Source organism: Anser anser (genome assembly GCF_964211835.1).
Source record: "Anser anser genome assembly, chromosome: 1".
In the NCBI taxonomy this organism is placed as follows: domain Eukaryota; kingdom Metazoa; phylum Chordata; class Aves; order Anseriformes; family Anatidae; genus Anser; species Anser anser.
The window spans coordinates 56,035,520-56,056,052 of NC_139720.1; the positions used below are offsets into that span (position 1 = coordinate 56,035,520).

General features: G+C 44.9%; 1 protein-coding gene across 2 annotated transcripts in view; it reads right to left on the minus strand.

The window, feature by feature from the left end:
• The window catches only part of LOC310893023 (cytokine receptor common subunit beta-like), a 31,025-nt gene that overhangs the window by 8,356 nt on the left and 2,136 nt on the right, over positions 1-20,533 (minus strand). The window contains exons 3-14 of one of the 2 annotated variants that reach the window (XM_083821482.1): positions 18,815-18,944; positions 17,187-17,359; positions 15,416-15,561; positions 14,537-14,702; positions 14,118-14,256; positions 13,856-14,016; positions 10,689-10,822; positions 10,439-10,592; positions 9,512-9,602; positions 9,098-9,227; positions 6,589-6,686; positions 470-4,926 (exon numbers count right to left, since the gene is read on the minus strand). In XM_083821482.1, coding sequence (XP_083677608.1) covers positions 4,467-4,926; positions 6,589-6,686; positions 9,098-9,227; positions 9,512-9,602; positions 10,439-10,592; positions 10,689-10,822; positions 13,856-14,016; positions 14,118-14,256; positions 14,537-14,702; positions 15,416-15,561; positions 17,187-17,359; positions 18,815-18,944 — 1,982 coding nt within the window. In that variant the 3' untranslated portion in view covers positions 470-4,466. Of the gene's footprint in view, positions 1-469; positions 4,927-6,588; positions 6,687-9,097; positions 9,228-9,511; positions 9,603-10,438; positions 10,593-10,688; positions 10,823-13,855; positions 14,017-14,117; positions 14,257-14,536; positions 14,703-15,415; positions 15,562-17,186; positions 17,360-18,814; positions 18,945-20,533 lie in introns of those variants that run through there. The other variant, XM_083821483.1, reaches the window with a different exon arrangement.

A 20,533-nucleotide genomic window follows, 5' to 3' on the forward strand; every position in this document is an offset into this window, starting at 1 on the left:
GTTGCTGCTTCCAGCACTGATGACAAACATGTCTCCAGGTACATAGTAAGTGCTGTCTTCTGAAACTGTGGCAAATCCTAATCCAGAAAACATGTAGCTGAACAAAAATCTGATACTGTTTGGCATACTGAAAGCAGGCAGTTCAGGGCACAGTTAGCTAGTACATACACAACATAACATGGGCTGAATCAGCATACAGATTCACAGGCCTCTTTCTAATGTCTGGGCAGACAGACTGCAGAATTATGGTAAGGCTTGAAGCAAATGCCCTTTGCTACACATGAATGGCTAATGAAGAGACTAGATCAGAAGGGAAACAGACTGTCAGGTCTTGCACCAATACACCCTGCCACAAACCATATTTTTGCCTTCTGCAGTGAAGAGCCGTAAGGTCATTTTGCACATTTTTTACAAATTAAAATGCTTATAAGCACTTAAATAATACAAAACAGATTGAATTGTATAATGGACTCAAATGAGTGGCAGCCAATTGATGACAAATGAACACATACATGTGCCATGCCCCTTCATCTTCCTTTCTGCTTTGCCAAATGATACAGCACAGCCAGCGGCAAACGCTTTCTGATGGGTGGTACATTGAAAGCTGCAGAAATAACTGAGATAGCTTTCAAGGAGACGGCTCAGCTTCTAGAACTGATCAATACCTGAAGTCTCTGAGTACTGAACAGACTAATTTAGCCAGAACCTTGGCTAGGAACACCAACAAGTGGCACTCCATGATGACTTTGAGTATCCAAATATGCATATTTAAAGCCAGCTTTGAAATCTCCAAATAGCATGTCAGATACAGGTAGGCAAGAACTGGGCTGAAATGAGCACAAAATGCAGCTGGAAGTCTCCCTTCTGCTCATTCTTCTCCTCTCAGCTGTTTTTCGTTCCTGCTTGCTTACTTACCTGCCCACACTGAAACGATTCAAGTTGATAAATCAGCAGAAAATCAATAAAGAAGAAAAAAGCAAAGTTAACAGTTAACAAATATCATTTGTTAAGTAAAAGACCTTGCTACAGGCAAGGCAATGAGTGGTTGGCCCTGCAGATGTTGGGGAAGAGGACTGGAGAGGGAAATATCCTTTCACTGTCTTTTTTATGCAGTGAGAAATTAGTTGCTCGCTTCTAAATAGTCTCACTGAACTCAGCACTTTGCAATGTAGGTAGTCTGTATTTAAGTGATTTTGCCAGGTCTTATCATTGGGTGGCAGCTCTGAGCCAATGTTTTTATCTGGCATACAAGAATTCAGAAAAAAAAAAATAGGTTCTTCTCTGGTGTAGATATATCGTTCACTAAAATAGCTATTTAAGAGCTGTTTCAGTCATCTATAAACAGGTAATGCACTTGAAATATAGATAATCATATGTGGTGGTTTTGCCCAGATGGGCAGCTGAGCTCCACCACAACCGCTCTCTCGCTCCCCCTCCTCAAAGGGAAAGGGGGAGAAAATATGATGAAAACACCTCAAGGGTTGAGGTAAGGACAGGGAGATCACTCAGCAACTATTGTCACAGGCAAAAAAAGACTCTGCATAAGGAGATTAATGTAATTTATTACCTATTACTAACAGGCTAGAACAGTGAGAACTAGAAGCAAACCAAAAACACCTTCCCCCCAGTCCACCCTCTTCTGCGTCTTCCCCCTGAGCAGCACAGGAGAATGGGGAATGGGGGCTGCAGTCAGTCCCTGACGCTTCATCTCCGCAGCTCCCTCACGGTCTCTCTCTGCCCCTGCTCCCCGTGGGGTCCCTCCCACGGGATGCCGTCCTTCCCGAACTGAGCCTGCGGGGGCTGCCCACAGGCAGCAGCTCTTCAAGCACTGCTCCCACACGGCTCCGTACCACGGGGTCCATCCCCCAGGAGCAAACTGCTCCAACCTGGGTCCCCCACGGGCGGCAGCTCCCCCCAGGCCCCCTGCTCCTGCGTGGGCTCCTCTCCACGGGCTGCAGCTCCGGCCCGGGGCCTGCTCCTGCGGGGGCTCTCCATGGGCCGCAGCCTCCTCCAGGCCACATCCACCTGCTCCACCGGGGGCTCCTCCACGGGCTGCAGCGTGGAGATCTGCTCCGTGTGGGACCCGTGGGCTGCAGGGGGACAGCCTGCTCCGCCAGGGGCCTCTCCACAGGCCGCAGGGGAACTTCTACTGCGTGCCTGGAGCACCTCCTGCCCTCCTGCTGCACTCACCTTGGGGCCTGCAGGGCTGCTTCTCACTCTACACTATGCTATGGTTCTCACTATACATCATACTATAGCAATTTGATACAGACGAGACCAATTGCATCTAAGTTTCTAAAACCCTCTCCTCCTATCTTTTAGTTTTTCCTGCAGTGAAGGATATTTCCTAGGTTAGGTTTATGCATCCCTGTAATTGAGAAACAGATTATTCTGCAGGATATCACTGTTAAAAAAGATTTCCTGTTCTCCAGCCAACCTTTTTTTCTTTTCATTTAGCCCTCTGACTTCTGCCTATTCTGTGCTAACCTGAATGATTCCAATCTCTGGTATCTCCACTGCAAGCGATTTTGAAAAAGAAATGTTAACTGTAAGAACAGGAGATAGTGCAAAAACTCTTATCAAAGTCTTCAGCCTGCTATTAAATTCATTCCTTTATGCAGTAAAGCTTGCACTACAATAAAAGTTAAATTCAGAGCTACATCTATCCTGAGGTAAGCCCAAAATTCCTAAAAGAATGGAGTACTTATTGCCGATCCTGCTTATAATGGGATAAAAGGGAAATCCAGAGCTGTTTGAAGTGACTTGAGATCACAACAAAGAGGGTGCAAGTGCAGTGACTTCAGGGGATTTCAGTCTTTTGCACTGAGACTGAAATGCAATTGTGTTTGAAAGGTATTTAAAACACTCGTATCCAGTAGGAGAGAATGGTTTTTTGAGCATTAGGAATTGCCTGTGTTGTTGATACTAGTAGAACAAAAAAGCTATGAAGTAAGAAATTTAAAAGAAAATAAAAAGAAAGAAAAAAAGGAAAAAAAAAAAAAGGTATTTTTCTCAGGGTTGTCTTTGGGGTTTGTTTGCAATTGGCTCCTTTCTGAGTATTTGAAATGCTGAGGTGGCAGTGTGGGGACTGCAGACAGAACCAAGGTTTCTTGGGCTAAAGCTGCTAAAAGCAGTGACCCAGCATCAGACGTGGAAACACTGCACTTGGGAACAGTGAAGAGAGGTTTAGGAGCAACATTTTCCAACGTTTTCTTACACATCAACAATGGACTCTCGAATCCATGTAAAAGGTGGGAGTGGGCTACATCACCATGACTTTTTCAGGTTATATAGCTGACTTTAGTAAATAGGCCTCCCAGTGCTTATTTTGAGTTGCCATTTTATCCCTTTTAATAACATTCCTTTTCTTTTAAACACTTGAGTTCATTGCTCTTGAGCAGGAAAACTGATTATCCATGCTTATTATGTGCCCAAGCAAAATCACTTTCTTTTCCTATATCCTGAGACGCTTGAGCTGAAATTGATTACCTATTTTTAGAAAGGAGCCTTAGCTAAATCTGGCTTCTTGCCCTGCCAATCATATCTATCAGTGGAATGTGAAGCAAGCCTATATAAATGCAGGTACATGAGAATTATGGCCTGCCCCTTTTACCAAAAGCAGTGCAGTAATGTAACTAAGAAAGGGGTAGGCTCACCTGGGATCTTTCACCATGTTGGACTAGAAGCTGCAGAGGAGAAGTAGCATTTGTGGAAATAAAATGGGATTACAACAATATAATTTTTGAAAACTTTGTCTTAGTTGTCAAAGACCCCTGCAACTCCAGGAGGCTTTTCTGAATCTCAAAGCTGGCTGGTTTAATTTCTATAACACCTTCAGTTTTCTGGAGATCCGGATGACCTCAGTACTCTGTACATTTTATTCCTTGCCGCTGATGGATCCTCCACCATGTATAAACTATCTGATACTTATAATGAATTTCCAACACTTATTTACTTAGGGATCTTTCTGACTCATATGCACCTTCTCATTGGATTTTAGGCAGGGAACAAGGTAGCAGTTTTCCACAGTGGAGGAAAACTGTCATGGTAGTGTGGGGAACAACATAACTATGTTGTTCTCCAACACAAGTTCTTCAGAAAAATTGGTACCTTTTCAAGAAATAAGTAAGGACATGTTTTGTGGGTTCTGAAGGTCCATGGAGACCTGAAGAGACAACAAGGTAGTCCCCAAATGCATCCAGGTGTGATTCAGGAAAAAAAGAATGGGGCTTGACCTGAAACTGGGGCTGTGACAACAGATTTCCCAGGAGCAAACTCATGGGGTGGCAAGTGGCAGATGTGTGGAGTCACTGGCTGATGGCAGTAACAGGCTGTCTGTGGTGATACACTCTGAGGGTCACTGCTGAAGGGACGTGGCACAGCCAAGAGCCTTTGGAGATTTCTGCTCTTCTGGTTTCATATTCGTGCCTTGCCCACCAGCTGGGGGGCGTGGGGAGACTTCTTTCTCATCGTTGAGATGCTGCATTGTTTCCTTCTGATCTGGGAGCAGGAAAGGCTGCTGAGGACCTCCTCCTCTTGCCTCCGTGGTGCCTGGGAACAGACTCATGCCCCTGAAGGGACACTGATTTCTCTTGGTTTCCCACTGGGTCCACTTGAAGAGTTTGATGCATCTCAGGCTGGGAGGACATCCCTGGGCTGTACAAGTATGGACCATTGAAAGCGAAGCAAGTGATTGCTGTCTGGGAAGCAGTACTTGCATCAGCAGCACTCTTGCACGGAAGCCTGGCCAACAGGCCAGTCAGTGCTGCACTCTGATTCAGTGGGCAGACAAGAGCAGCTGATGAAACCGTGGTTTTATGTGGCACTTCAGAAGTCTGACAGATTTGCGGATCCAGTGTACCATGGGAAACATTCTCTGTCACAGGCTTAGCTCCATGGAACTCTGGTGAACTGTTCTTAATCATCCTGTTTTGGTGAAAAGCACAGGATTTAGCTGCTACTGACAGCTGTCTAACTGACAGCTCTCTAAGGTGATCTCTACATACAAACAGGAGCTGCTGTAAGAGGGTGCACTGTATTCCAGGAAGCTAGTAGGAATCTTTGACCACATCTCTTGTATCTTCCTCAGAAGATGCAAGCCTCAGCCTTTCCTGTGCCACAGCAAGACACCAACTGTCTACTGCCAACTCCAGCTCAATTACAAGTCATGCAAGCAGCAATTAGCCTTTGAGAAAGGCTGTGTTTTTACTGTAAGTAAAACAGAGCCAGGGACCATTCTTTGGCCCTCAGGTTAAATGATGTAGGCTGGCTGCATCCACACTGTACAGCCCTGGTTGCCTTCCAGGTCTCCCCCAGTGTCCCTGCAGTCTAAAACACAGCTAAGTTTGTTTGCTTTGTTTTGTGTGTGTTTTTTGTTTGTTTGTTTTTTCATTTCAATGTACACAATGTAATGTGAGTGCTGTGTACAGCTGCATTCATAGTATGAAACTGCAGGGCCTGGGTGCAAAACTTGCTAGAATACTGTTGAGGGACACTGAACCTGATACAGTCATTTCTGTGTCGCCTACTGGGAATGATTACTGCCCTGTGCTATCACAAACTGTGCCAGGATATTGCCTTGGAGAGCACTAGTTGGCACAGGCCAAACCATGGCCAGGAGAGTGCTGACAACAAAGCAGCATGAGCAGTTAGAAGACAGAGCTCGATAGTACATCTTGGCCCTGATTTATTTAGCAGTATAGACTCAGGCAGTGTGACTGCTAGCATCAGCATTTATGCAGCTCTAGACCTCTCAGTGATATTTTACAGTTACTTCTTCAAAATAAGGGGCCTCTGTCTCAAGGATCTTACAAGCACTGAATGGGAAGTTAGATTAAAGGAGAAGGCAAGGTAAGATTTCAAAGAAGTAACAAACATAAGTCATCTTCCCCTAACATGACTTAGAAAAGTATTTATTGGAAAAAGCTGACCCTCTCTTCTAAGAAGCAGATAGTCACAAAACCCAAGAGTCTGTTTAATTTTTGTCAGCTTCCCCCCAGTTGCTGTGAAACCTAGGATAATTTCTTGAATAGAGCACTATGGTCACTTCTCCATCTTTGAAGACCTGACACAAATTTGTATGGACAATTTGGAGCTATTTCTGATCAGCCTCACACAGGCCAGGACCACTGTAAATAGCTTTTTGTTTACCCTCCACTTTCAAAGTCAGACTTTGCTTCAAGGACCAGCAAGTATGTCATTTCTAGAGGATGAAGAGGTAAGAGAATATGCATGTCTGCGCGTGATGGAGGTTATGCTCAGGTGGGCTGGGAGGAATTCAGCCAAGTAGTAATCCACCCCAGTAGTCAATGCCTTTTATTGAAATCTATTTCCAAAGGAAATGCATAGAAAGAAATAGAGCAGGTTTCTATCCTCAGACATCCAGCCACGGAAGTCAAAGTCTGCAGATGCAGCAATTCATTGCAATTTCTGTAGGTGTTTGGAAGATGGATGCAGACTTGCAAAATATATAGGTGAAAATTCTTTGTCCTCCCTTTCTCAGTGAGTGAATCTATGCACAGTCTGCTCTTCCCCAAGATTAGTAAGGAACCTTTCAAGAAAGGAGTCAGGGGTGGGCTGCTTACTTACCCATCCAGCACTTGAAGGCAGTTAATCTCCTCCACCCCCTCAGAAGTGTTCTGCCCACTGAAGCCCACCTGGCTGGCTGGCAGTTGGCTGACAGCTTCCTGGGGAAAGAAAAAAGAACAAGAAAATGTTAACACTTCTGAGGAAAGAGAGATCACTCTAAGGCTGGGAAGAGACAGGCGCCATGGGCACAAGCATGCTAGTAGCACATCTGCGATGGACATTTATGATAAGAATGAGCTTCCAGGCACTTACCCCATATAATTAGTTTTAACAGTTTATCAACCCGTACTTCAAAAGTAGCCTTTTCAAACTTTTGTCCAAATGACCTTGGTGTTCTCATTTTAAGAGCTGTGCCGTTTCCCCACCTAAACAGAGCAGTAACATTGCTACAGGCCATCTGTAATAGATTGACACAGGCTTAAAAGCTGCCAGTCTGAATGTATTCCTGGCACCTTCATACCTCCTCAATCCATTTTAACATTTGCTATCAGCTTTTCCCTCCTTCGTTCTTGCTCCAATCTGCAGATCCTCTTCACATTTCAACTTTCATTCTCTAGTCAAAACAAGCTGAGATCTGTTTTTCTCTGATCTTCAAGTCACAAAAGATGGTAATGCAGAAGCAATCCCACTGCTGTGGTTACAAAATATGTTCTGTCCTCCAGAAGACTGTTCCTTAACTTCCATGTTGTCTAATCCTGAGCTGTCTTTATGTAGCATAGGAATCAGGGGCTGCTGCATCTACAGGTTCAGAATAACCACAAAGCTACTGTTTTATGCAGTGCCTACTCTGAACCAGCACCAGATGAGGACACTCTGGGCAGTATTTCACCCATAGGACTAAAATGACAGTCCTTCTCTGCTGGCTGGCCAGAGAAACAGAATTGCTGGGATGTTTACAAAATTTAAGATAAGGTAATTCACTACAGGGATGGAAACTCTCAAAACCATGAGACAAAGAGCAGACAGCACTTGTGGATGGAAAGCTGGGTATGAAATACGTAACAAAGCTACTGTGATGCCCTTTAGCATGCGGGATGACCTTGTACCAGTGTTGATTATTGTGTGGACAGGAAAAGAATTTGATTAAGTCTGCCATTAGCCAAATTAATCAACAGGAACTTTAGAATGATAAATGATCTGCAAGGGGGATTTATCAGGGCCTGCAAAACATGCAGCTATGCATCATGTGAAGAAGTCTGGCCTACCACACTTCCCCTGTATCAGCTGCTGACTGGATGCATGCCTGAGATACACTGCTTGATGACTGAATAAGGGGCTGAGAATGACTGGGTGCCAAACAAAGAGTTAGCTGAAGGCCATGACAGCCCACCATGTGGTCTCAAAAGCAATGCCAAGACCAAGCATTCCACTGAAGGGGAAACTATAAAGTGGGACAGAAGGACTTGCAAGGTAGGGGGTGAGGCTTATAGAGATGATAGGGGTAAAAACTAAAAACGTTGTGATTGGAGAAGTAAACGAGAAGTTAATCTTTGTAAAGACCACTCTTCCCTGGAGATCTGCATCACTGACTTACACTGCAGGGAGTCAGAGATGAGGTTGAAGTCAATTAGCTTAAGTAGAAGATAATACAAATTGGCAAAAATAGCATGAGCTCTGTCTGTAGAACGGAGATTAGCAGCATTGCCTTGAGGAGATAGAGACATTACAGATGTGAGATCAAATACAAATCCAGTGGTTTCAGGGGAGACTCGCAGATAGATAAGGCTGTGGAATTATGATAGTGGGAAACTGCAACATGCAAGAGTCAGCTCCAGGAAGGAACCCAGTCACTATTTTCATAAAACTTGAAGTGTGTTTCATGCCATGCCTCTTTTGGTGATATCCACCTACTGGGATATCACTTGTTTGGATCACAAGATTTGCATAGGCTTCTCAGATGAAATCAAGAGATGGGTGAGGGAGAGAGATGGAGGAAAATGAAGCCATTTCGTTTAAAAGTGCCTCCAAAGATAAGACTGTGTAAACTACACACTTCTCTTTGCCCTCTCCTTTCCCACATGGAGGAAAATGTCCATGTCCAGGAAAAGTACGATGTAGGAGAAAATACATCTCTCACAGTACGAAGTCAACCTCCAGCAACTGCAGGAGAGCGTAGAGGGAGGTAATCATGCAGTGACTATAGAAGAGGGGCAGGCAACACTGAAAAGAGTCAGGAGACAACCTAACTAGTAACAGAGAAAGGCCAAGTCAATTTAGAGACAACAGATTTCATGTATGAGGAATATGGGAGGCATTTTGGAGGCAGGTGATGACATGCCTTACCAGATGCATCAGAGGGGAGAGATGGTTTTACTTTTCAACTCTCACACCTTGGCTACCAAAGTTGGAAAACAGGCACAAGATCAAAGGCTGTAGTGAAGGCTTTCATGAGGCTCACCCAGACCCTGTACTCCTGAACAGCAGCCTGTTCAGTGACAGCCCAGACCCCAGTCTAGAAGCTCCCCGTCAATAAGTCATCCCACTACATCCCTCCCTTCTTTTTTCTTACCTTAGAATAACTCCATGTTGTACTTGCAGGGACACCCTGCAAGGTACAGGTCCCTCTTGCCCCCAAGAAGCTCTGGATCAGCCGACTCTTCCCAGGATTTGGAATCTTTTCCTCCCACAATTTATTCTGCCTGTAACAACAACAACAACACAGTTTTCAAGATTTGCCTCTCAGCATGGCTGCAAGGGGAAGGAACTGTGCCCCGTACAGCATGCTGCTCTGCTCAGCAAGGCACTGCTAAGGCCCTGGCAGGCCACCACCCAACTCTCACCTGCACACAGACACTCACCAGGCTGCCCATTGCACACCAAGGCTCATCTCTCACAGACCACTTGCACAAGCAGTGCCTCACAACTTTATTCCACTCACATGGCCAACACGCTGCTAAATCTTCTCCTCATGGTGAAAACCTACCTGAGGAAATACTTGTAGCTGTAATAACCAATTATTAGCAAAGTGATGGTGAGAGCTGTCAGCATCACTGGTAGAAGCACTGGTGGCAGAACTGAAAGAGAAAAAAGAGAAATAGGGAGCCATCAACAGAGGGGCTGCTTCCCATAACAGGTTTTGCGTTTTGGACACTCTCCATGCAAGCACATCAGAGGAATGCAAGCGGCACAGCACAGGATGTGAACATGAGGCCTTCTAACTGCTGGGATCCCCTACAAAGTGGGAGAGACCAAATGTGGCCTGAATATCTTACTTACATCTTTCCCTCAGTATTTTTTTTTTTGCTGCTTCAACAGCTTTCCTCTCCAACAGAGCTCAGTCTGGTAGAGTTACTGAGTACAAGCATAAACACCCCTACCTCTGGCTGATCCACAAGTTTATCTGACTTCACACTGGCCCCCTTTTCATCCTCATAGTATTTAAGATTCAGTATACCTTGTGCCTGAGATACACAGATCATGTATGCGCACGTGTGTGCATGTTTACACGTTCCTGTGTGCCCAGGGAGATTAAAACCAAGTGACCCACCACAAATTTCTTCTAAATCTTGAAGCCAAAACTATTATCAGACATTTTGAAAATGAAAGAACTTTTTATTTCTAAGCCAGCCTTTGGAAACTCCTCTGTCATCAGCTTTCTCACACACTCCCAGGTCCTGATCCTAACACTGACCTAATGAAGCTTTGCTTTCCATGTTCCCATGGTTTTGAGAACAGAAGACCAGACACAGCCAACAAGAGGACTAACAGGAAACCGGGCTTTGTTGTGCCTATGAATACTTTGTCCTGCACTTCATCCCCACCTGATAGGACTCTTTTCCTAAGCATCAGATTGCTTTTCCTGCCACTCCCTTACAATCTTGCACAGGAGGGAATACAAAATGAAATGTACCACTGTCAGTTTTCCAGGTGAACTCCTCACTCCATTCACTCCAAAGCCCCTCACTACCATGCAGCTTTGCACGCATTTTTACGGTGTAAGCTGTGGATGGCTCCAGCTCCCGCAGTAGGAAGTAAGGCTCATCATTGATAATCATTCTGGTAACCTGAGGAATACAAAGAAGAAAACATGGAAGAAGCAATAACTTTCCCATTCATACTGCTCACAGGATGCCCCCAGTCCCATGTGTTACATTACCTACCTTTTCCATTTGGCTGGTTTTCCAGTACAGCACTTCATAACACCGTTTTTTTTTTGTATGCTTTATCCATCTCAGCTCATAATCTCCATCTTTATTCATTGTCACTGTTACATTTGTTGGGGGTAGCACCTTGACTGGAAGAAACAGTTCTGATATCAGGCATCACCTTCCTGAATACTCCTTTCCTTCCTATGGATCTTTTTCCTTTTCCTGCACTAGGTTGTTCAGTAATCTCTAAAATTCAAAAGATGCAGGTGTGCTTCAACTAGTACCTCACAGAATGGCTTTTCCCTGACATTATCTTGCTAAGCAAGCATAACAGCCAGCTTCACTGAGCTCTTGAGAAAGCTACTCTTTTTCATATCTGCTATCCTCAGCCAAGTCTAACAACCCTGCATCATAATTGAAGTATTAACACTATTTTAGATATCTTAAAAATATACTAACAAGTACAAGAAAGGATTTATGAACTGGGGATGGTCCTGGAGGAGTGCACAAAAATGTTCAGAAGGGGCTGGACCACATGACGTATGAGGAGAGGCAGAGGGAACTGGGCTTGTTTAGCCTAATAGAGGAAACACACTAAGGAATATCCGCTTATTTTCAACTAACTAATAGGAAGTTGCAGAGAAGATGGAGCCAGGCTCCTCTCAGAGGTACCTAGTGAAAGGACTGGAGACAATGGATACAAGTTGCAACTCAAGATAATAGGGGGGAAAACATTACCATGAAAGTGGTCAAACACTGATACAGGGACCCAGAGAGGGGGTGAAATCCCTGTCCTTGGAGGTATTTAAAACTTAACTGAACAAGGCTGTGAGCAACCCAGTCTAAATGATCTGCTTTGAGCGTGTGCCTGGGCTAAATGTTCTCCATTCTGTGGATGACTGATTTATGAGTCTGTGAAAAAAGCTCTGCAAAAGCCATATATAATCCGTGTCCCGGGAACTTCTTTAAGGTATCACTACCTCTCTACACAGACTGCAGCCATCTCCTGGATCATTTTAGTCTGACTTCTGTACAGATGCTGACTTCTTCAGTACCTGTGGCGTCAGAGATCTAAAACCTGTGAGGAAGGACACATTGCATGGCTTTTAAATATCTGGGTGGGTTTTTCTGTTGTTTTGTTTTGTTTTATTTCAGCAGTAGTTGCTTGACAGTTTCCTCCAGACTCCACATTAATTTATTTTTTTACAAAAACTTTGTCAGTATGCATGCTTGCTGCCTTTATTTCTAGGCATGTGCTTGGTCACATTGTACCATCATGGTCTTTCAAAAAGAAGCCATGGGCATGAGATCATCAATGGAAGGATCAGTAAAACTGCTCTAGGGAAACAATTAGAGTGTCTTTTAACATTGAAAGCATTAGGAAGGTTACACTGTATGAGTGAAACACCTAAGAGGCAAGACTGGTGGGTGCTAAATAGTCCTGCACCACGAGGCCTAAGTGCTTCTGAGAGACTTTTCAACCTGGCAACAAATATGGTCTTCACAGTGTGGATGTGATTTGCTTGAGAACTTGTTGGCCATGAGCAGTGAAGGCATAGTCACTTCAACACCAGTTGTTACAAATTTCCAAGATCTGGAGTTTAAAAAGTGATTTGTTCATCTTTTGATATTCATCTGTTGCTTCTGAAAAGTTGCTGAAGTATGGTGTTACGGTCACTGTCTTTGTTCAACATCTATATAACCTATTCAGGCATGTAAATTCCACTAATTCTCTAGATGTTTTTTCAGTTCTTATGCATATTCTTGGTAAGTTTCCTACAATGTGATCATTTCCAAGGGCACGTATGTGGACTTAAGTGCACAATGTTTTCTGTTTCAAATTTCTACTCTTGTTGCACTGTAGAAAGTGTGCAGGCACACTTTCAGAGCACTACTCAGACTCCCTCAACTTCTTTGAGATACAGAGGCTTCCTCTGTGGTTTTTGTTTGTTTGTTTTTATTATAGAACTTCATAAATGATCAGCTTTCTGTGCTTCTCTGTAAGCATAACTGACTGAATAGGTTCCTATTTTATATTACTATTACAGGTTACGCTAACTTTGCTTTGAAAACTCCAAGATGGCACCATGTACTAAACTGAATCCATGAAATTATCTGAATATCAAAAACAAACAAAACATACAAAAAAAACAAACACCACCAACAACACAAGAACAACAAAACTACTTACACTGAATTTATGGAGAGCTTACAGAAGTTACTTCTGTAATAATCCGGAAATCTTAATGTAACATCTCAACTTGTAGCTGACTTTTCTATTACAGATTGTAACCAATGTTTCATTTCATAACATCAACTTTCTATGCCTTTTCTTTTGGTATACAATTAATTGAAAACATCTAAATTGCTTTTTCTGTATGCGAAACAAAAAACACATCTGCACAAACTGTAACCTCATCTACCTAAATTAGAAAAGAAGTACTAAAACCCAATGGAACCAAGTGTTATCAGAAAAATAGTCACGTTCTTATGAAGAACTTAAACTCTGCAAATGATCCTTTGGATGGTGCTCCCTCAGAAAAGCAGTGAAATGATATTTCAAAAGTCCATACTCATCCACCATGTTCCCAGAGATTTTCAGCTCTCTTGGAGCTACTAACTGGTATCTACAAACAATGCAGGAGCTCTCCCCAGTTCTGGTCTGTAAACAACAGCACCGGTACCTCCAGATGCATGCAGGCAGAGATGATCTGATGACCTGGCACAGTTAACTCAGCAGAGCAGTCCTACCTCATCCAGTGCTCCAGGGGACACTGCACCCCAGGAGCTCCACCAGCTTATTGCAATATCACACAGTGACACACTTCCACAAAACACCTCTCACTACAGCTCCCTGTCACCTGGGACAATGGCAAAGGACAATGACATTCTGATTGCAGGGAACTCAGTGTGGTGACGATTGCTCACAGAAGAGCTCTGGGATTTCTGCACAGCAGTTTCCACTACTGCCACCATCCTGAGAGCAGCAAGTGACACTGAGAAACTGCACACCTGCAAGCCACCTCTCCCAGACCTTTGACCTGTCACGGCGTCCCGACCCTCTCTTCACCAGCTCAGCTCTTCTCCTTCCCACCCACTTTTCCTCACCACCACTTGCCCACACAGCCAGCCCTCCCAGAAAACTCCCAGCAGAAGCGAGACACAACACAGCAGCTCACTGTTCTTGTAGGCTTCAATCAGTTTCTCCTCCGTCTTGGTCCGGACAGACACGTGGTACCGGCTCTGACTGCTGATGTTGCTAACAGGGATCGCACAGCTCTGCACCACATAGGGGATGTGGGACAAGGCCTTCTCGTACACGGGAGAGCACTCCTCTTCCCTGGGGGGAGAAAGGAGGCTGTGCTGAGATCAGCGGGAACGGGACAGAGCAGAAGCTCAGTGGGAGAGGCATGGGCACACTGCCACTGGCAGATCACATACGCGGATGCTGGAGTGGCCCTGAGGAACAAGCCAAAGATGACAGAGGTGGTGATCACCTTCTTCACTTCCCAGCTGCACATCAGAAGATTTGCACCATTGAAGAGGCAGCGAAGGTTCCTGGGCTGAATGCGTTCCCGGCCTACACAGAAGATCAGAGCAAGTTAAGTGACAGGGAAAGTGCAGTGAAAGCCTTTGTCTGGGTCTGCGTGAACAAGGTCTGTCCAATGGGATGGAAATGCCAAACACTCTGGAAGAGGCAAGATGGAGTATCGCATTTCTGGGGCTTCCCGAGAGAAAGCAATGACTAGAAAGGGCCACCCCATGATGCTCTGCCAGCATCATGCCAAACCACATCCCCCAGCCCTGGCTTCTCAGCCAGCTGTCCTACCCTTGCACAGCCCCACTCTGACCCACGCTACCTTCGGGGGTCTCCCAGGACACATCCGTGCTCCACTCGCTGAACGGCCCAGAGAAGCCTCTGGCCTGCTCCGCTCTGGCTCGCACACGGGCAACGTATCGGCTCCCTGGCACGAGGTGGCTGAGGTGGCAACGTGTGGTGTTGGAGAGCAAGCGCGATGCAGCCTTCTGTTAGCGGGGAGGGCAAATGGGGAACAGAGAAGAGGTGGAGAGAAGGCAGGGAAGGAGCAAGGAGGTGACTGTCAGGACGCACCTCCAAGCAATCCCATGCACGTGATGGTGACGTACATGCTGACACATAGCGCTCCTCGCTCCCATTGCACAAGGCTTCTGCCTGCATGCTGCCAGCATGGCGCTGGAAGGGCAAGGCACAGGCATGGCCAGCTCCAACCCAGCCCAGCAGACGGACTGGCTCCTGCAGCTTGCAGAGCCTTGGCTGGCTCCAGCACCAGCTACACAAGGGTCACAGCACTGCCCAGCTCAGAACTGTGTGGGAATCTGCCCAAGACACTTGTCATGGTTTCAGATGTATTTTACCTTTTTCCCACATGAGCCTTCCCATGGGCTACGCATGAAACGCGCTGTAATTTCTTTTGGGAGGGGTTCAGGGTAAAATAAATTCCAACTCAAAGCCCAAGTGCAGTGCTTTTTTTAGTGGAGTACAGATTTTTGCATTGAAGTCAGGAGAAATGGTATTTCACCGGGAAGGTCACTTGCAAACAGAGATGGGGCCCCTTCCACCTGACCCGAAACAACATTTGTTATTTTTCCTAGTGCCTGAGCATGGAAATGCCACTCATTTGCACAGCTTTTTCCACAAGCCCTCAACTGCCCCAAAGGGTGCCGCCCAAGTCAGGACAGCCCAGCTCATCCACTCTTACCTCCCAGGACTCCCACTCCCACTTGTAAGTGACTTCATACTCCAGTGCATTGCCCAGCCCTTGGCTTCCTTCAGCTGCCGTCCAGGTCAGCAAGAAGTCTCCTGAACTCTCTCTGACTGAGAGGTTTTGTGGTGGAAGGGGTTGAACTGGAAGGTGAAGGTGCAACACGTGAGACAGTGAGTGCAGGAACATGAAGAGGGGAAGAAAACACCTAGCTGACCTTCTCTGAATGATAGGATCTGGACATTTAACAATTTTCTTTCAGCTCTGCAAATAATCCATTACTAGTTTTCAGCACAAAAGGCAAACTGTACTAGACCTGGATAGTATATCCCTGAACAGAATAGAAAAGTAGGGAAGCAGTGTTCCTGCACAGCTCCGTAACAGCTTTTTGTGGGAGGATACTTTAGAGACCATTGTGCTAAAACTGAAGGCTTTTTTGATATCTCCCCCCTGCCCTGATTAAGACATTGGTAAGTTGGAAGGTCTAGCACCATTTTTCTATTGTGGTCAGGAGCAGCCATTTCTGTCTATCCAAAATGCACTGAAGTTGAAGGTGGTAGTATGGCCTTACAGCCATTTAACTTCACTCTCACTCAGGTTTCAAGTTAAGGGCTGACTGACCTAAGTACCTTTTCATCACCAAGTACAACTCCTGGATCCACACAGGACCACAAAAGCCAGACCATCTGTCTGAGAGCATTGTCCAAATGCTTCTTGAAGTCTAGCAGGCTCGGTGCCATGTCCACAGCCCTGAGGAGCCTGTCCCAGTGCCCAGCCACCCTCTGTGTGCAGAACCTTTCCCTAACACCCAGCCTGACCCTCCCCTGTCCCAGCTCCATGCCGTTCCCTCGGGTCCTGTTGCTGTGCCCAGAGAGCAGAGCTCAGCGCCTGCCCCTCCGCTCCCCTCGTGAGGGAGCTGCAGGCCGCCATGAGGCCTCCCCTCAGCCTGCTCTGCTCTGGGCTGAGCAAACCAAGGGACCTCAGCCACTCCTCATACATCTTGCCCTCTAGACACTTTCACCATCTTCGTAGCCCTCCTTTGGATGCTCTCTAATAGTTTTATGTCCTTCTTTCATTGTGGCACCCAAAACTGCACACACTGCTCAAGGTGAGGCCCCACCAGCACAGAGCAGAGCGGGACAGTCACTTCCCTCAACCAGCTAGCCATGCCATGCTTGATGCACCCCAGGGTACAGCTGGCCCTTTTGGCTGCCAGGGCGTACTGCTGACTCATATTCAACTTACCATTGACCAAAACCGCCAAAATCTCTTTTTTCAGGGCTGCTCTCCAGTCTGTCATCCCCTAGTCTGTACATACAGCCAGGGTCACCCCTTCCCAGGTTCAGAATCCAGTACTTACTCTAGTTAAACTTCATGCAGGTGGTGATTGCTCAGCCTTCTAGTTTGACCAAGACCTCTCCACAAGGCCTCTCTACCTTCACGGGAGTCAACAGCTCTTCCTAATTTAGTATCATCTGCAAACTTAGTAGGCATTTGAGTCCTGTGTCCATATCGCTTATTAAAACACTGAAGAGAAGTGGTGCCAAAATGGAGCCCTGGGGAACCCCACTAGTGACCGGTCACCAGCTTTATGTAACCGCATTTACAACTGTTTGAGCCTTACCCATTAGCTGATTATTCACCCATACATAGTATTATGTTCTTGTATCTTTTTAGGATTAGAAATTCAAAACATAAATGACATCTTCATCTGACAAAACTTTTAAATACTCAGGAACAGAGACAAGACTTAGAGGCTCATGCTTACCATTCTGAAACAAGTAGACATTTAGCTCTGCCTGCAGGTTCAGGTCAGGTTTAAACTTGTACCTTTCTATATTACTTGCTCTCAGATGGCTTTGACACACCCAGTGCATTGTGAAGTTCTGGCACTTAGTGTGGTTTTCACCTTTGTGGAATGCGCAGGTCATTTCTTTGTTCCTGGTTACACAGAATAAAAGGCATGAGTATTTGAATAGGATGCTGATAGATGGTCTAAATTATGGCTTTCTTCTCTAATAACAAGCACATCTAGTTTGTTCTCCCTTTCTTTCCTAAGGGGAAGATGCATTCACAATAACTGTCTTGGGTTGGTAGCTGTCTGAGCCCTGAGCACATCCTTCCCCTCCAGGGATTTGGTTCTGTATGGTCAAGACCAGCTTTGATGCTAAGTTGGAATTGGCCTGACTGAGGGCTTCCCCACTTTCACTCAGAGGCTGCTTTTAAGTTCCTCAGGCCCCTGCCTGAGTTATGACACAGTCATATCTGTGCCTGGTGATATATGCTGCTGATTGTGAGCTTGGCTCCTGGCTATGGACTTCCTTGGGGATATGGATGGATGGCTGATCCCGGTCACTCTCAGTGTTCTTACTTACACTAGAGAAATCAAAGAAAGCAAGGCAAAGACATGCAGCTAGCAGTTGGAACACAATATATGAGAGGCCTTTGGGACTTCAGTCATCCTACAGAAAGAAAAAAAAAGAAAAATATTTCCAGGTAGAGTTCTAGAGTCCATTGTGTCACAGGAACACTTCTGTGGTTTGTAGATTTCAATGCATAGAAAATTGCTCAAGTATTCAATGTGATTCAATACTCTATAGACTGTAAGGGAACTTCGTCCATTGACTTCATCAGATTTTGGGTCAATTCATGAATAAATGTTTCTCAAAGCTCTTTCTCAAAAATAAAACCAAGACAATTTCTTCCCATTCTCATTTCACATGTTTTCTTAGCACCCTCCAATCTATCTGCTGTTGACCCTCCATCCCTGCTTCTGCTGTCTGTTCTTTTTCTTTTTCCCCTTTATCTTCCTCTTTCTCTGGCCCTTCCTCTCCCTTGTAATCTCATGTTCGAAGGTTCTGTCTTTTCTTGAAAGGAAGCAGAAGCAGTAAAAAGATAGTGACAGACGCAACCCAGTATCTCTGAGAGGAAACCCAGTGAAACAAACACATACAACTTCTGTTTTTCTCACAGCTTGTTTTGCAGAAATTATTTCTAAGTAACTATTTCTTACCAACATAAGGAAGGCGAAGGAGCCTTCTATGACATACTAACTAGGTGTTATCACCATTGCATCCAGCGTTACCTTCTCCACTCAGGTGCAATAATTAACATGTCTTGCCATATTTTGCACTTGTGATCTCACAGCAAAAGCAGGGGAGAGTGATTGAAAAGATAATGAAAACAACTCAATTACCATGCTTTGCTTCCTTCCTGTTCTTCCTTATCCTGTACAAATCCAACTTTCTCCCCAGCTTGGACATAACACTGGTGTCTGCATGCTGGATACTATGCTGGCTGCAAGCTCAGGCCATCACCCTATTGCCCCGCTCCATCTCTTAGGTTCAGCAGCCAAGCCCCTTTGAACTCTTCACAGGACACCAGCCAGTCACTTACTTTTCATGGCTGTGGTTAAAGTTCAGAGTCACATTCAGGAATTGATGAGCCTCTGAGCATTCCATCCATATGCAAGTGGTAAGAGAGTTGTAGTCAGGATAGCAGTGTAGAGTCTGCATTGGGATGCTCTCTGAAAAGAGAAAACAGATGAGGCATAAAGCAGGTAGTAGAAAATGGTAAAATGAACACAAATTCTGCTACTGTGCTTAAGAAGGCAGAGAAAAGAAGTGAGGAGCAGGGCTGTGAGGTCTCCTGAAAATATTCCCTATGTAGTTCAGCTCACACTGCACAGATGTCACAAATAAAATTTAGTCCTTCATGGGACAGCCCAAATGCAAGAAGTCTCCAACAGCAGCTGCTGCTCTTGGAGTAGGGCTGACTCTCATTACATTGCCATATATCTGAATTTTATTGTGAGTCTTAGGACTGAGAAAGCCTCAACTTTTTGACTCTGCCTGTTGTCTGCAAATCAAAATGGTTATGCAATAAAAATAAGAATTTGGTCTACAAGCTCTGAAGAAAAGCTGGAGTTTGTTTGTAACTGGTAAAATTAATTTGCAAGATGTATTGAAATATTCTAATTCAAAAGATAAGTACAAAGTCTTAAGCTGGATGATTTTAAGCCTCACTGGGCTTTGTGCCTTCAAAGCAAAAGGCCTTCATAACACTGACTAAAACATGAAAAACATCCTTCCTTTTCTGTTCTCCATCTGCCAGGCAGGGATCACAGCCACTCTGATACAGTGAGATGATCTAAGACTTCAGGTTTTACCTCTGTTTCTTTTCCTGAACTGCAGAGGCCTGATGCTCCATGAAATACCAAAACAGACAGGAAGGTGACCAAGCAAGTGTGATTATAACACAGAAGGCTTAAAAGAACAGCTCCCACTGTAAGAAGCCTGCCTTCTCCTATGAATGATCCTTTGATATTCCCGGCAGAAGGAAATGAGAGTACCAAGACTAACTGGGCAGTGCTGAATGGAGATTCATTTAGCTGAGCACTCACTTCAGCATCATTGCCCTACGACCAGCAAAATTCTTAGTTCTTGGTAAATCTCAGCATGACATTTCAATAAACAAGGGTCTAAGGTGGATGGAAGGACTAGCCAGTGTAATATTGCCTTGTGTAAATCTTAAAGACAGAAAGAATCTGAGAGATGTTTAGAAAAACAGCTTCAAATAGTATATAGATTTTTTAGAAAGCTGAACAAATGATCTTACCAATTCACTGCTCTTCTAACAATCAAGAGATGTCTCAGTAGAAAGGCATAAAGTGCAAGATATGATAGTTTTATAATTTAATAATGATAAAATTATTTATCATTATTGATTAATTATTGCCTCCTCAAGCAGGACATTCAGTTTTGCCTTTGTGGGTTGCTGTCAGGGTGAAGACTTTTGCGTGCCCAACTAGCAAGCCCACTTAGTCTTAGGAAGAGTTATGCCTCTAGGAAGGTGTGTGCAAAAGTGAAAGATACCCTCTCCAGTTAGCTACAATGACATTCAAGTCACAGAAAGGAGAAAGCTTCCTGACAAGGAAAACATTCTTCAAAAATCTCGTGGGTGAAAAATATGCATCCTTCTATCAGTAAACAAACGTACCTTGTAGGTGAATTTGCAGAGAACCTGCTTTCCCTTTCTGTTTTGTGAAAAAGCTCTGTGCAAGCAGGAGCTGTGTTGAGGAATTTCTAGCAGGCCTGGGGCAGCTGATGCCTATTC